This window comes from Populus nigra, chromosome 7, assembly GCF_951802175.1.
Source record: "Populus nigra chromosome 7, ddPopNigr1.1, whole genome shotgun sequence".
Lineage (NCBI taxonomy): Eukaryota > Viridiplantae > Streptophyta > Magnoliopsida > Malpighiales > Salicaceae > Populus > Populus nigra.
The window spans coordinates 13,984,464-14,001,466 of NC_084858.1; the positions used below are offsets into that span (position 1 = coordinate 13,984,464).

At 34.9% G+C, this 17,003-nt stretch overlaps 2 protein-coding genes across 2 annotated transcripts; both read right to left on the bottom strand.

Annotated features, from left to right (window-relative positions):
- Positions 1–1,966: 1,966 nt before the first annotated feature.
- Positions 1,967–10,278, bottom strand: LOC133700007 (ultraviolet-B receptor UVR8-like). Its single transcript, XM_062123558.1, has 11 exons — positions 10,013–10,278; positions 9,768–9,912; positions 9,207–9,317; positions 9,004–9,064; positions 8,575–8,693; positions 7,837–7,922; positions 7,484–7,685; positions 6,893–6,946; positions 3,460–3,573; positions 2,676–2,732; positions 1,967–2,409 (listed from the first exon to the last, which is right to left on the bottom strand). Exons 1-11 carry the CDS (start codon positions 10,039–10,041, stop codon positions 2,218–2,220), a joined length of 1,170 nt encoding a protein of 389 aa, XP_061979542.1. The 5' UTR covers positions 10,042–10,278; the 3' UTR covers positions 1,967–2,217.
- A 568-nt stretch (positions 10,279–10,846) lies between these two features.
- On the bottom strand, positions 10,847–14,419 carry LOC133700008 (14-3-3-like protein A). Its single transcript, XM_062123559.1, has 5 exons — positions 14,261–14,419; positions 12,735–13,245; positions 12,475–12,597; positions 11,678–11,794; positions 10,847–11,106 (listed from the first exon to the last, which is right to left on the bottom strand). The coding sequence occupies exons 2-5, from the start codon at positions 13,218–13,220 to the stop codon at positions 11,047–11,049; spliced, it is 786 nt and encodes a 261-aa protein (XP_061979543.1). The 5' UTR covers positions 13,221–13,245; positions 14,261–14,419; the 3' UTR covers positions 10,847–11,046.
- Between the last annotated feature and the right edge of the window lie 2,584 nt (positions 14,420–17,003).

A 17,003-nucleotide genomic window follows, 5' to 3' on the forward strand; every position in this document is an offset into this window, starting at 1 on the left:
CACTCGCCTTCAATCACCTTGGCTAGGAAGAATGGATCTAATCGTCAGAACCAAGAGATTAACTAATTGTCTAAGACATAAGCCGTGCCCTCAAGCTACTTTGATTTTTTGGATCATCAGGATATTTTACAAGTATCAAGCACCTGTCTCTAACCACCTTGGCTAGGAAAAATATATCAAATTACTAAAATCAAAAGATTAACTAACTATCCAAAACATAAGTCTTGCCCCCAAGCTACTTAGATTTTTTGGATATCATCCTTGGTGTCATATGTGGAAAACTGATCAAAAAGTCATCAGTTTCTTTCTAATGACATTTCCAAGTCATTTCATGACACATTTGGGCTAGAACGCTTGATGGATTTACCTGTTACCACAGACTTTTGCTCATTCAGACTTCCAATAACTCTTAAGAAAATGCAATAACTCTCCAAGAAAGAGATTGACTTGGTCTCCTTAGTGCAATAGCACAGCCCTCCTTGAGTTCCCTTCCGCCCCTTAGAAAGTTTTATAAGTATGGACATCGACATGAGTCTATCCCCTCCACCTCTTAGGAATTTTTCAAGTGAAAGAGTAAAGAAAATATTGTAGAAGAATGGCTCAACCCTTTAAGGTTGGATTCTGTGTATTTATAGTTATTATACAAAGCCATGCAAATCTGCAATTAGTTATACAATATTATATTACTTGCCTAAATGATAGCCTAGACGTTAGCTAAGAGATACATTCAAATACCTATATTATAGCTATGCAATCTGTTACAATCTGTCAATATGATATGTCAATATCTTGTATCCTATCATCAAGTATAGGTATCGATTGAGATTCGTTCCCCTCAGCCTCTTAGAATATTTTCTAAGTATTGGCTAGCCCTCCTTGGATTCTCCTCCGTCTTTTAGAAAATTTCTGAGTATGGACGTTGACATGAGTCTATCCTCTTTGTCCCTTGAGAATTTTTCAAGTATGGACATTGATGGGGATTTGTTCCTCTTAGCCTTTTAGAGAATTTTCTAAATATAGACTCATCTTTCTTGGGTTCCCCTCAGCTATTTGGAAATTTTCTAAAAATAGATTCCACCCTTCATGGATTCCTTTCAACCTCTTATAAAACTTTCTAAATATAGGCTCATCCTCCTTAGGTTTCTCCACCTATTAGAAAAATTTTCTAAGTATGGAATCCTATATGGTTTCACCTCACCCTCTTAGGAAATTTTTTAAGTATGGATCCTTCATGATTCACCTTTATATACTTAAAAAAAAAAAAATCAAACATGGTGTATCCCCTACACATAGGCTCTCAGGTATATTAACTGAGGTTTTCACTACGTTTCTCATACAAAATAAAATTGGCAAACTCGTTGTACCAGGTATTTTTACAAGTCTTTGCATATAAATATTACAAAGACTTGGGGAACTACTAATAAACCCAAATTTAATAGCCCAAAAAAAACTCTATAAAACCCAACCTCCCTTGAGCTTAGCTGCGTTTTGGATCCTACTATCCCAAAACCCATTAGTTGTATAAAAATTCTCTGAGAGCCCACCATATTTTCATCGATATTAGTATTGTGTAAAAGATAGTGTAAAATTTTTTTAAGATAATAATACATGTATTCCATTCTATATTAATACATGTATCAGAGATAAATATCTCTTATTAATATATATGTTAATGATATTTTTTTCTTTTTAATACTACGAGGACAATATTATTCTTTAACTCCTTATCTTCATAAAAAGACTCATAGGTTGTAAATAGACCATAAATCATTTAAACAAAAGGTTTGAAATGTCCTCTTTGTATTGCATATTCATTTATAGAATATCTATCTGTAATATTATTGCATTTTCTTTTAAAAAAATCACTAACTTGATCATTAAAAGGTCAATAAATTCATTAAAAAAAATCTTTTGCAAGTATCAAACACCCACCTCCAGCTACCTTGACTAAAACAAATGGATTAAATTGTCAAAATCAAAAAATTAATTGATTATTCAAGACATAAACTTGACCCCAAACTACTTGAAGTTTTTGAAACATCATCAAAACCATATCCCACGACATGGAAATTGAACTCTTCCCGTAAGTAAAATGGAAAAGTGAATACCATCCAGTAATTTATAAAATTATCCAGTGCTAATGTTCTCTGAGTTGTTCTTGCATTGTCTCGTAATACAAAATCAGACTTTTAGACATCAAGTCAAATCTATTTAGATTCAAGTCTCTGCCATTTCCACGATCGCCAAAGTATGGCGACCTCCGCAACCAACAAGTTTAGCAATCCAGTGTCCCTCGTCTCCATTGTCACGAAGTTTTTTAGGAGGTGGGATGTCTATTGGCACTTCCATTGGTTGACCTGTAGTCACGTTCCTCCCATATCCAAGCCGTCCATGGTCACCTCGACCAAACTGCCAGAAAATCCGGTCAGCATATATTACTACTCAATATTAAAACAAGTCGTTTGCTGAGAAAGTGGTAAAAAGTGCAAATATCTGTGAACCTATGCACGTGTGTTTAAGTGCCCATGCAGGCAAAGATATTAGAGAGAGAGAGAGAGAGAGAATAACCATGCATAGATGCAGATAAGGAATCAACCTCTATGATGAACAAAAACTGCACTCCACCCATATATCATGTCATTGCCATTGGAATAAAAAGAGCTGATTATACTTACGGAAAACATCTGCCCATCACGTGTCAACGCAACTGAATGAGTCCCGCCACAAGACACCTGGATTGCAAATAAAACAAGTTCAATCTTGAACCATGGGAGGATATTACACTGTTTAACCATAGCAAGCTAAAAAATACCAATTCAATTTTCTCCCTTTTACAATCAATTACAATAATGAGAATTGTCACAACAAACTAAAATATGTGCTTCAAATATAGGGCAACACTAGAAATTATATTAAAAAAACAAAAGGCTTGCAAGTCCTCAACAAACAGTTCCCAGAGTTCCTAAAGCTCCTAGCAAGGGTTGAGGGAACCTACTGTCAAACCTGAGTAATTGCTCTTCAATGATTAAGTATTACTATTAACAATATACTATGATCGCTGAAATTAATGCATCCAAATCCAGAGATAGTTCGCCCCGTGAATGTGTGAGCATGAAATCCAGTCATGTACTTCAGGGAAATGGTTCCACCATTAACTTCAGTGCCAAGTTCAGTTTGATGTTTAAGCAAAATTCACCAAATGATCAACATCGTCCCGAAAAGACCTTACATCATTCAGTATATTAAGGGCACAAAAGATGAGCTTAATTGTTCAATATCAACGAGCATTCTCAGGAAACATATCATGCATATTCTGTAGAACTTAGTAGTTTACAATCCTATGCACGCATGACAAACAAAAGGAATTGCAAGTTTGGGTTGCCAAAGCCAAAAATTTGTTTTATATACAAACCGTAAATAAGAATTTCCGAGAGTCCCAAATGAATATGTTGATGATACCTGAATAATGTCCTCCCCTGCTAAAAGATTAACCTTTTGGGGGACCATTTTACTGCTCTTGTCATTATCTCCAAATCCCATTCTTCCGTGTTCACCTCTTCCCCAACCATACACCTGCAATAGAAGACAGGTATTAAGCAAAAAATTATTTTCAACTCAAATGGTAAAGACGAACAAAACCAGATCGGGTGACATATGTAGCATATGCAACAAGGAAGGTAGCATATGCAACAAGGAAGGCAACACCTGATTCGCCTTAAAAACAAAATCAGAAGGAAGCTAGGTTTAGGTTCTGTTGGTATGACTTGCAAATTAATGTAGCCAGGCTTGTTGACACAGGTGGTTCTAAGTATTTAGATGATGATTTAACATTACTAGATAGGGATTTGGCCTAGACAAACTATGTAAAAGACCTAACAAATGTTTTTATGAATTAGTAAGATAGGTCTAAATCCAAAAAAAGATTTGGAACAGCCAGATCTGATTAGCTCCTTAAAACTACGATAATAAGAGATTTGTCCATTACATCAGGCCCAAATTTTTAAGGTGATTCTGTAGGCAATTTTTTATAAGACAACCACTGTGTCACTAAACAGACAGTCGGATCTTTCAGAATTGTGTTTTGTGCTTCTGATATGATAGTTTTTATTATTTTCCCTATGTTTTTTCAGATTCTATGTTCTAATTCAGATTATTTTGTGTTTATTTCCTTTATGTTTTCATATTCCTAGCTATTTTCTAGTTAAGATAGGGTTTTCTGACCTTTTTAAAGATCTTGTAAACCTCTTAAGGAGGCCACCACCATATGCTTTAATTTTCAGAGGATAAAGTTGTGAATTCAGGGTTTACATCTAAAACCCTCTTTGCTCATAAGTATCTTATATCTTTTTCTTGTGATTTCGTGTTGTTATTGTCCTATGCAGCTTCTACCTGCATTAATTGGTATGAGTCTAACGGTCCTAAGTTTTATATTGTTTGTTGTGTGCTGTAATTTCATTGATAATTGTTTGCTTGTTGTGTTCCACTAAACAACCATGGTAGGAAATGGTTATGGGGTGGGGCATGTCCATGGGGAGGATGCAAAGGCTCCCCTTCGAGGAGAAACATCCAGGAGCTCATCATGAAGACATATCGCATAATTGACTCGTAGACTAGAATAGAAAGAGCAACGTGAACATACCCAGGAGAGTGATCACGGGACCTTGGCTAGTACTTAGAACCCAAAGGCGTGGACAGAAAAGACAACCTCATGATAGAGAAGAGTTAGATTTAGGGATTTTAGGTTTCGTATCAAAATCTCTAAGTTTACTGGAACCTTACAGGCAAACAAGTTTATAGACTAGTTGAACAAAGTCAAGAGGATTTTTAAGTATAACGAAGTTCCTGAGTAGACGCAAGTTAAATTAATCACAATCAAATTGAAAGGTCAGGCATCTACCTGGTGGGAACAGTGAAGAAGATGCAGGAGAGGCAAGGAAAATTGAAAATCAATGACTAGGATAAAATGAAGAAGAAGATGAGAGAGCAATTCCTTCTTTTCAGTTATTCTCAAACCTTATACTAGAGGCTTCACACGCTGAGATAATGAGGTAAGTTTTTCAATGATTACACTAATGATTTCTACCAGTTAGCAGCTTGGAATCTAGCAGAAACAGAAGAGCAGTTAGTTGCAAGGTATTTAAGTAATCTAAAGCAGTCTATATAGGAGGTATTGTGTCTCCAGTCTTTATTAACAGTTTATGAAGCTTAACAAAGGGCCTTGACAATAGAGAAACAATAGACTGCTAGGACTAGGAGCAGAAGTTTCCAAGTAGATTAGAATAATATAGGTGGGCATATCAATAATCAGAAGGCTACCACCACACAACCTAGGCCAGCTCAACAAAATCAATAGGCATCGGGTCAAGGTTCCGGTTTCAGAATTCGTTGTTTCAGATGTTGTGAACTTAAGCATCGGGCTAGCAAGTATAGTAAAGCGGAGAGTCACCCAAGAAAAAAAATTTGGAATGACAAGTCTGGTTAGCTCCTTAAGACTACGAAAACAAGTGATTCTACGAGCAATTTTCCCTAGCGCAACCTCCGAACAGACCATCAGATCTTTCAGAATCGTGTTTTAAGCACTAATGCTCATGATATGGTATTTTTTATTACTTTTCATATGTTTTTTTTTGGATTTTATGTTTTAATTCGACTTTTTTGTTTACTTCCTTTATGTTTTCATATTCCTAGTTGTTTCCTAGTTAAGATAGTGTTTTCTTACCTATTTAAATGTCTTGTAAATCTTTTAAGGAGGCAGTTACCATATGCTTTAATTTTTAGATAATAAAGTTGTGAATTCAGGGTTCACATCTACAACCTTCTTTGCTCATTAAGTATTATGTGTCTTTTTCTTGTGAATTCAGTTACCATACTGTCCTATGTAGCTTCTACCTACATCACAAATTAAATTAAGTTATTTTTATCTTTTAACTCAAGAAAAGTTAAAAATATGTTTGATTAGAAATAACTTCTGACTTTCATCAAAAAATCGTTACAAAATTGAGTCAAGATTTTGCTTTAAAATTTTTAAACTTCCAACTAATTGATTCTAACTTGTACCACCTCCCTTCATCAAAATAAGTTGCTTTGTGTTAATTTTTGTCAAACATCTTCACTTATTTTTTTCATAAGCTATTTAAGAAATATAGCTTTCGAATTGTGGCTCAAAATCAAAAACCATTTTCCACAAGTCATGTCAAGCGGAGCCTTATTCACAAAGCAATGGATACAGTTCCTATACTGAGAGTAAGGATGCGTCTCTTATTTATAATCAGCAAGATCCAATTCAAGCATCATGTAAAAGTCAGAGAAGAGAAAGGGGTTATATATGGCCCGAAAGCCAATAGCTAAAAGCGAACTCTTTAACCTAAGACACAAACCTTTTAAAGATTGATACAAGTGGAATTTCTGATCCTAAGCTAGGAAAGCTCTGCCACACAAAGTAGCTTTTGACTGAGTCATAATTCAGAAGTTGTTTTTCATAGACAACTTACGACAAAAATAAAGTTACAATGACTTTAAGTTAGAAGTATGTTTGTTAAGACTTGAAAGCAACTCTTTTGAGGAAGAGATGTAATATACCATAAGTTAAATATTAAAAAATCTGACTTTTGATTAAATCACAATTTTGACTTGGATTTGTAACTAACTTTTGATTAAACTCAAAATATAATTCTATCCAAAGAGTCAAAAATCAAGAAAAACAACTTGAATCAATTTGCAAAAATCATACCAAACATAACCCACATGAATAAAACATAAGGTCAAGATGAAAGTACAGAACTGAATGAACTTCTCTGCTATATACAATGTTGCACCTGAACAGGTTATAATAATGACAAGCATGCGGTCAACCTAATTAAAGAAACTTTTAGACAGCAAAGAGCATATTTACCTCCCCATCATCAGTCAATGCAGTAGAATGCCATCCACCAGCAGCAATATCAACCTAGTCATACACTCAGGCTATTATAGATATGAAACTGAAATCAAGCACAAAATGTCTAAGAAATTAACAAGAAAGAAAACAGCTCATTCCATATCACCAATCTCAGTGCACATTAGCGTAAGCCTTTATTAGAAGTCAACAAGTTTAAAGTGCAGATTCTCTGCATCACTGAATAACACGAGTCTTCACCCCTTTTATAAGCTTTCATGTTTGCACTGCACTAAATCGAACTATCGTACCTTGATCATGCCAAGGCACTACATATGGGGCACTCTCAGACTGGATGATGGCAGTGTTTTCATAGAAAGGTTCCAAACAACCAATTATAAGAAATGACATATTTTCAAAGGATTTATTCAGGTAATCTGGGAAGAAGACTTTTCAAAAATAAACTTGAATGAGGAACCCATTCATCAATAAATCCTAACACTTCAGATGAGATTTTTTGAGAAACTGTATTGTGCAACTAACGATGCCTAATGAAATGGAATAAAAATAGAAGTCAAGCAGAAAGGGACTTAAGGATGTAATACAAACCAAATTGAGACCAGAAAGTCCTTGGACAAGAATAGGTTGTGATCTTGGCTGAGTATCACCAGTTCCGAGCTGTCCATATTCATTATTACCCCACGCCCATAAAGTTCCATCTTCTTGAAGAGCTAAATTATGAAATGCCCCAACAGCAATGAGCCTCACTCTTTCAAGACCTTGTACCCGCACAGGGACAGATATCTGCTTTCTGAAAATATGAAAAGCTGCAAGTGGTTAAAACAGCAATAATATGACGATGCAGCAAGCTATCATACAAGCACACTTCAAAAGCATATAGCAAGGACCAGAAACAGGGATATGTAAAAACATAATTGACGATTAAGTCAAGGAAACTGTACATGTCTCCAGGAGGCCATGGTTGACCCCAGGTCCATACATGCCCTTCACGTGTGAGAACCACAGAGTGAGTACCCCCAGCAGCTACCTAAAATATTAGCAATTAGAGATGGATGACATATCAGCAATTAGAACAGACAGAAAAGCAATTGAGGGCCAAGACATGTCATTTAACATATAAGTACAATCACAAATATAGAAGGGAGGTAAGTGAAAGCAAATTTCTGAGTTGTACACATGCTAGTCTAAAATTGCTATGATCCATAAAACCGATACTTAAGGCTTATGCCTCAATGAGTAAGATGCCACCAGCAGGGGGGGGGGGAGCAGGATTACAACTCATGCATGCACTCTAACATCTCAAATACCGTTCTTGAGTATTCATGTCACTCTAAGATTGTCGGTCAGCTTTCTTGGCTTATAGCAAGCAGCCGCAGGAAGAAGTTACATACTATTAATAGACTTAATTAATGCCTTGAAAAATAAGCATGCACAGTTAACCATCCTCTTCTACAATATCATTCGAAGAGCAAATAAAACCCAAACAAGGAAAAGGGGATGAAATTAAATACAAATAGTAGATTCCTGAGTATTCATTTGTACATAACAACCACAGAGGCAATCTGAAACCATATTCATATTTCATACAGCTTGGGAGGTGCAGGGGAAGATATTGAAATGGATTCCTTAAAATAATTCAACTCCTGCACTCTATAATGATTGATAGAAAAGAAAATCACCTGGCGAACTACAAGGTTTGATGCACAGCGTTGGGGGATGACTATATCCCTTCTCAAAGGCCTCCCAGTGTCATTTTTCCTCTCAGGTTCTTCACCACACTGGCCATATTCATTCCCACCTACATTGTTAAAAATATATCATACTTTTAAATTCATTAGTTCTTCCACTTATATATGAACATTGAGTAAACAAACTACATTCATGAGAAAGAAGGAAGAAAAAAGTATGAACATGAATTTTCATTCATACAAAAAACAAAATCATTGTATTTTCGGCAACTTTTTTCTTTCATGCAGCAATTAACCTAACCAAGCAATGCTATTCAGATACAGGGAAAAAACCTCCTTGTTATCTCAATGATTCATTCTTATAAGCAGACAATAAGATGATTAATTCAAGAAAAAAACTAAAAGGGGATCATTGCATACCCCAAGAATAAGCACGTCCTTGATCATCAACAGCCAAACAATGCCAGCCACCAATAGCTGCCTAAAAATCAAGAAACCCAAAAACAAAATATTAGAACAAAATGATTGACACACAGACTTAGACACACACGAACCATCGCATAACCAAAGAGAAGCATAATCATCATGGTTTTCAAAAAAAGTAACCAAAGAAAAAATATTACCTGAACAATGTTGACATTAGCAAGAGCCTTGACCTGGCTAGGAATGTTCTCGGTTTTGGTCTCTGGTGGATGTCCTAATGTCCCTCTTTGGTTCCAACCCCAAGTAAACAACTAGCAATATCAATCAAAATATTTTTTTTTCAAAAAACCCATTTACATTAACACCAACATATTGTAAACCAAAAAAAATGCTGCATGCATAAACAAAAGTGTCCTCAACAATTCATTCAAGTTGAGCTTCTTCTTTTTTTTATTCTTGACTCAGTCCAAATCAATAACAAGTCAATAAATCTAATCAAGTTATTTAATTACTTTAATCCAAATAAATTTCAGGGTTATTTCACTAAAAAAAAATTCAACTACTTTAATCATCAGCTACTTAAAGGACTTGAAATTTAAAACTTTACTATGAGTCAAAAGGCTGAACTTTCAATCATTATTTTTTTACTAGAAGCTAATAAGACAAGCTTAAATCAAATTTTTACCATTGATATCAAACAAACTATTCAGTGCATACTAGTATTCCAGCTAAAGCCAGAGAAGGGTAAGAAAAATAAAAACCTTGCCATCATCACAAATGGCAAGAGAGTTGCGACTTCCTGCAACAACAGAGCGAACTTTGTAAGGCTCGAGAGCTTTGACAACGCAAACCCATTCTTTGTCTTCGTTGTTCCCTATCCCTAGTTGGCCATCCTCGCCCGATCCCCTGTTTCATATTTCACAAACAAAATAAAACCGAAAACATTGCCATGATTGTACTTGTACACATGTGTTTTATACAGTTAAAAGTGAGAGAGGATGCTTACCAGGCAATCACAGAGGACTCGGTTGCCATTGGAGAGAAAGCGACAAAGAAATAAGTACGTGGGTGTATTTATAAAGAGGAGGTTTTTTAAAGGGTTTTTGGGGTTAGTGGGGTTTTTCCCTTTTTCCCTGCCTATCGTCTTGTTTATGCGAGGTGAATTGGATTCGGACAGTGGTCTAAAAAGCTTTAGCCAGAATCGTAGTTTAGTGGAAAAGGACAACCTTGAGGTTCCTTTTTTGTGGATTTGTAGGTTTAATTTACTTGTCATTTTACAACACGACTTTAAGATGCCAACCATTGTAACATCATCTCTAACCCTACTTGATCTGGTAATGGATTTCCCATGTTTTTTAAAATGTTTTTCTTCAAATAAAAAATTAATCCATTTCAAAGCACAACGAAGAAATCCAACAAATTAATCCATTTCAAGCCATGGCAAGGCTCTACTCTCAACTTGTCTTTTTCCCTTTCAGTTAAGTACTTTACAATGGCACGTACAAATTGCTCGTCCACTTGGCATTCTCTGGAAGTCCAACTTGGTCTAGTTGAATAAACGCCTATACATTCAACTTTAATCATCCACGGTTATATACCATCGGAGCTAGTTACTATGGAGGGTATATGCTTGATGTTCCGATGACCTAAAAGGAGGGAAACTGATTCGGGAACTTTTATAATTCCTGTTCTGTTCTCCTACAACCACCTAAAGGTGTTACTGATAAACCAAACAGGGTTTTGAATGCTAAAAATTCGAAACAAGTAGTTTCGTCACTGATGTAATATCATATAGCAGAGCCACAAGGAACATCAAACCCAGAATTGGAAGATGAAAATCTGATAAAAACATCAACCCAGATTGTAGGCATCAATACTAAAAACTTGATAATCTGTTGGTACATTTCAATCCCAAGTACTGTGGCACGGCACTCAAGATTATCAAATTCATTAATAAATCCAACTACAACAACCCACAGGCGTCTGTAAATTTCACAAGATAGAAGTACAGAGTGCATATATCCTATGAACTGAACTTCATCACTGCGGCCCATCGCCCGATTCACGTTTTGATGCTTCCTTGATCTCGTCGGCGTCATCCTAAAATTGGAAAAATGAACACATCAAGCATAACCAGAATAATATAAACTAAAAGCCTTTGAAAGTTACAAGCAGTTGCTCATGCATAAGCAACATCAGGTCAAAACCACCCAAGACCATTCTAGTATCATACTCTGCTTAGGTCTCTCATAAGATGCCCTATAACTTCAACAATGATGAATTGTGATATAAAAAAAAAAGGTCCTGAACAAGCCAACATAAATTGGCGAACATAACATATAGTATCAGGCATAATTTGCCTTTGAGCTTAAGAGAATGTTGTCAACTCTGTCCACTCAGGTAGTGATTGTTGCAAGTTCCAAATGCAAAGCACATAGCGTTTTAAAAAAAAATGCAATGCACAAATGGGTTATTCTGCACATATGGTTCCAAAACAGGATTTAATGATTCTGTAATTAGAAGCGAGAATGGTTAGACAGCTTCAGGGGTCGGCCAAACCTCAACAAACACATGTACATAAATGCATGCTTACACAAATGTGCAAATGGGTGTGCACGTGTGCAACCTTGGGGAAAGAATATGAATATGAGAGAGAGAGATGGAGAGAGACCGTGATATCAGAGGTCCAGAGTGTCAGATTATCTCGGAGAAGTTGCATGATCAATGTGCTGTCCTTGTAAGACTCCTCACCCAATGTATCCAGCTCAGAAATAGCCTCGTCAAAAGCCTGCCCAAATATAGTACTTTTTAGTGATGTCAATAGGACCAAGAAATTGGTCAGTGATTGGTATGCAATTAAAGATATCGACACTAAGGACTGAATAGATCAACTTATGTTTAAGGAAACATGGCTTATCAACTAGGTTTTATATTAATACAGAACAAATTGAGTATAAAAGAACGAGTGTACTGGTATGAACCAATTACAAAGCAAACTGATTTCACTAAATTGTAATATTATTTAGTAAAGTGAAGAAGGGACAAAAAAGATATCTCAATGAATGAACATTAATGAAACATGACAACCCTATGGACCAATACATAGTTACATTTAGGGGAGAAACCAAATGTACTGGCATCAATGCTTTACAAACTAACTAAACCAAGTTTAAGCAAACAATTTACTTGCATTATTGACCCAACAACTATTAAAGCACTCAATACTGTTAAGCTTTCCACAAGTTAATAGCTAGGATCCAATTCCATGCCAGTTATAAAATTTACTAATTAAAAACAACGAGAGGAATGGAGAGCCAGAAATATGCTCCCAAAAGCAAAGAAAAACACCAATCACTTCCTTTTACTCAAAATAATAATGAAAAGAAAACAGAAGACTATGCTTTTCACAACTTGCCTATAAACATAGAGGCAAATACATGCTAAATGCTATTGTATGCGAGGAAATACCAGCTTGGCAAGATTGCAAGCACGATCAGGAGAGTTAAGGATCTCATAGTAGAAGACAGAGAAGTTAAGAGCAAGCCCAAGCCTTATTGGGTGAGTAGGAGCCAGTTCAGTAAGTGCAATATCCTGCAACAAATAAAACAACAGCAAACTAAGCAGAGAAATAATAGTTGCACATATAAAGCTAAATAGCAAAAACAACAATGACAATAACAATTCAAATTTATAAAAATTGGCAACATGCTGGCACAAAAAGGGCCCACCTGAGCAGACTTGTAAGCCAACAAAGTGCTCTCAGCAGCTTCCTTCCTCTCAGCCCCCGTCTTAAACTCAGCAAGATACCTATGGTAATCACCCTTCATCTTGAGGTAAAATACCTTGGACTCAGCAGATGAGGCAGAGGGAATAAGATGCGACTCAAGGAGGTTCAAGATTCCGTCACAGATCTTGCTGAGCTCAGCTTCAATTTTGCCCCTGTACTCCTTGATGATTGTGACATGATCTTCATTTCCTCTGCTCTCTTCCTTCTGCTCAATGGAAGATATGATCCTCCAAGAAGCCCTCCTAGCTCCAATGACATTTTTGTAGGCTACGGAGAGCAAGTTCCTTTCCTCCACAGTTAGCTCCTCCGAATCAACTGTCTTTGCAACTTTCTCCATAAACTCCACCATTTCTTCATAACGTTCAGCCTGTTCGGCCAACTTGGCCATGTAAACATGCTCTTCACGTGATGATTCAGTTGGCGACATTTTTATATCAAACTAAAAGTTACTTCTGCAAGGAAGTTCCAAACACATGTATCATTAGAATGAGCTGGACAATATCGAACTCTAAGGGCTACATTTAATTACATAACTAGCTTGCACAGATTCATAAATTAACTCTTCCATCAACCACTCAATAACATGTCTCCATCTATTGATTATTAACTTTTTCATCCGTAAGTTATTAATAATTTACAAAAATTGCAGACCTTTTGCAAGCTTTAGAATGAAATCCCTCAAGCTTGAACCAAGTCAGCTAGAGCCTAGAGACGCTAAGAAAGTTGAAATAACACAAGTTCTCAACAACCCCAAAAAGAATGGCAAGAATTATCCTTCAAAGATCTCTGCAACATTAACAAAATCACAGCCCTAGATCAAGTTATGAGATCTGATTTCTACATGTCATTTAGAAAGTCGTTATTGTTTTTGCAACAAAAAATTTAATCCCAAAACCGACCAACTAGAAATGAACGTCCACTCTCCAATTAATAATAAATCAAACTCTAATTCCTTAATTTCTCCAAGATTTTCTCGTTAATAAAACAGATCAGATTCACAGACGTAAATGGAAACGGCAAAACCACACCTTAGCATACAAAAAGTTTCATCTTGTAACAATTTCACTTGGAAATTCAGACTCTTGGCCCCATAATTAAAAGCCCGAATCCAAGCTACCGATCCCATTACTTTCAAAAATATTCTTCGGCAAATCGTAACAATCAATTCTGACCTCATATGCTTTGCTATCTCCAAAAAAAAATTAAAAACAAAAAACCTCCTGTATTTAGCGAAACCAATCAGTTAAGCGTCATAACACATTAAGATAAACCAAAAGACACCAAAACCAACATTTCCTAAACTTTCTCAGCATCCAAACAAACCACAAAAAAATTAAAAAGCACATAAATCTCAGCAGATCGAAAAAAAACACACTAAATAAATCCAAACAAATCACAAATAACATAAATCCACAAAATTAAAACCACAGATCTAACCCTAAAAACAAAACAAAAATGTAACGCTACCTTGAAAAGAGAATCTGCAGACACGGGTCTCTCTCTGTGCGTGAAATGGAGGGGAAGAAACTACGAGGGAGGGGTATTTTGGGCTCGTTAAAAGGACTGCGAGGGAGGGGTACTTTGGGCTTATTAAAAGAGAGGTCATGAAGTTAGGGGTCCAATGAGAAAGTGACAAGTATTGGGTGGCGGAGATTTCGTGGGAGTTCGTATTTTTCTTTTCGGATTTATTATTTCTGGGAAGGACACTCTAGCTTTGACCGTCAACGGAGATGGTCTGAACGAGTGATCCTCTGTGTGCGTGTGTAGTCGGAAGGCTAAAAAGTCTAAAAAGAAAGCAGCCTTTAATTTATTGATGATTCGACGGTCTGTGTGTGGTGGGCCCGAGTTTCTTTTTCTTTTCTTTAGGTTGGTTATCACTTCAAGGAAAATTGGGACTTGGAATTTTGTTTGCCTTTGCCTTTGCCTTTGCCTTTGCCTAATCAATTATTATCCCATTATGCTTTTTAAAACCCAACTTGAATTATAGGTTGGACGGTCGATCTCAATCGACTTCGAAAACAAAATATATTAAAAAAAAATCTAAATAATGGTGTTCTTGTAAGAATAATTAAAACAAAAATCAATGAGTTAACAGCAAATTCATTATATTTACTGACTTTTTAACTTGATCAGCTATATTTTTTTTTTGTTTTTAGATGATTTCAAATTCTGGATTGGTTAATTCTGAATCAACCCAATTATATGTTTAAATTTAAAAAAAATTGGTTTGTACTTTCCACAAATAAAAAATAAATTGATCAAGTATTTATACTTTTTATAGTAAATAATAATTGGAGGAGGTTTCTTGGAATGTGATGAGTTATGACTCATATTGAGATGCATTTGGTGAAAAGTAATCACTTGCAAATAAATGAAATTAAATAATTATCTGAAACTAAAACAATTCTTTGCATAAAGACTATAAAATTCCATGGTCATTAACGTGTTAATCATTCATTGGCAAGACCTTATCACAATGCCAACAAAGAGTTACATCATCGATGAATCATTTCGTTTACTTCATTAAAGAGTTTAGGTTCCGGTCATGGTGTTATAACTTCTTCAGATGATGACCCACAATTCAATGACTTAAAATTTAAGTTATTTGATGTTTTCATAATAGTTAATTAAATGTTTATATCAATATTTTTTTTTAGGGATTTTCTGATGATAAAATTAATAATTTTAAATGGATATTGTAATAAATAAAAGAAATAACTTAAAAATCCAAGACCAATAGTGATTGTTTTTGTTTTTATATGATAAATGCTCAAAGGATTAAGGTATGAATGTCTAGAGAGTAAGAAGTGTGAACCTCTTACCTGGGTAATTCACAGATATCTATAATTAAGAACTTGTCGTTTTGATAGAGTGGAGGAACTGAAATCATTTGGCCCTGATGATATTAATTAGAGATAAAAATCTCTTACACTTTATTAATGAGGAGCAAACATCCCTTACATATCATTAATGAGATGAAAATAAGGTATGTAAAACCTGAGATAAATTAAAAATAATGTAATAGAAATCATGGCGTAATAAAATGAAATAAGAAAAAGAATAGAATAAATGAGGAAACCAGAGTTAAGAAAAAAAAACTTTATGGTCAAATATATATGTTTTAAAAAAAGCAGAAATGGTCTAATTGTTTTAAGAAACCGTTAGACCGATTTATAGAAAACAGTCAGAGTGTTTCTCAAAACAATTACACCATTTTGGCTATTGTCTTTGTTATAACTTGATAGTGTGCAGCAATAAAGAAAAAAACATTTTCATTTCTTTTTCCTTCCTTTCACCTTGAAGGACTAGAGTAAGGTCTATAAGTGAAAAGATAGGGTTTTGAAAGAGAGAAAGAGATAGGAACACATCAATACTAGAAATTCTAAAGGATCAAGGAGAGGGGAGATTAAATTAGAGAGAGAAAATGAAGAAATAAAAGGAAGAAAGAGCAGTTTTGAAAAATTCAATTTGTTGATTTTTGAAATATATTTTGTAATCACGTAAGATGTTTGGAACTCCACTATGTCAATTTGAACAAGAGTTAGTTGATTTTGGGCAAATTTTAGCAAAATTGAATTAGGATTTTCGAGATGAAATTTAGGGAAAAGTAAATTTCTTAGAAATTGTTTCTAGGAATTTTATAAACATTTATGGGAGTGAATTCATGGAAGAATGATGAAGAAAATTGATAGGTAAAGAAGGATTATAAGAACGACCATAAAGAGAACAATAAGGATAAATTATACATTTATGATATTGACTATTAATTGTGTTATAAATGAGTGTAGGATTATGCGAATAATGATTTTTATTGAGTTGAATTAATGAAACGATGAAATATTGAGTAATTAAATTGTTGGGTTTGGAAGGAAAAAATTGTAAATTATATGAAATTGTATAAAATTGAATATAGATTGAATGATGAACTATTTTGTTATGTTTGATTTGTGTTAAGTAACATGTTAGATAAATAAGTAACACTTGGATTAATTGAAGAATTGAGAATTAAATTGCTTGAAATAAGATGACTGGAATTGAATCTGAAAAATGTGTTTGGTGATGATGATGCAAGGAGGCCATATAAGTTGTGCTAGTAAGGACTATTATGTGCCAGACAGCAGCACATAGGTGCCATGCAGCTTGACTTTTTGTTTTGTGCATTTTCATTTAATTTATGAATTCCTTAAATGTAAGAATACATGGTAATATT

Excerpts from the sequence above, each read along its gene's own strand:
- LOC133700008 (XM_062123559.1), bottom strand. The coding sequence starts at position 13,220 with ATGTCGCCAACTGAATCATCACGTGAAGAGCATGTTTACATGGCCAAG. Across the intron at positions 11,795-12,474 it reads CTTGCAATCTTGCCAAGCTG|GCTTTTGACGAGGCTATTTC; the intron begins GTATTTCCTCGC and ends ATATTTGGGCAG. Across the intron at positions 11,107-11,677 it reads TCTGGACCTCTGATATCACG|GATGACGCCGACGAGATCAA; the intron begins GTCTCTCTCCAT and ends TTCCAATTTTAG.
- LOC133700007 (XM_062123558.1), bottom strand. The coding sequence starts at position 10,041 with ATGGCAACCGAGTCCTCTGTGATTGCCTG. Across the intron at positions 6,947-7,483 it reads GACTTTCTGGTCTCAATTTG|GTTGATATTGCTGCTGGTGG; the intron begins GTTTGTATTACA and ends GTGTATGACTAG. Across the intron at positions 2,410-2,675 it reads GTGATGGGCAGATGTTTTCC|TTTGGTCGAGGTGACCATGG; the intron begins GTAAGTATAATC and ends ATTTTCTGGCAG.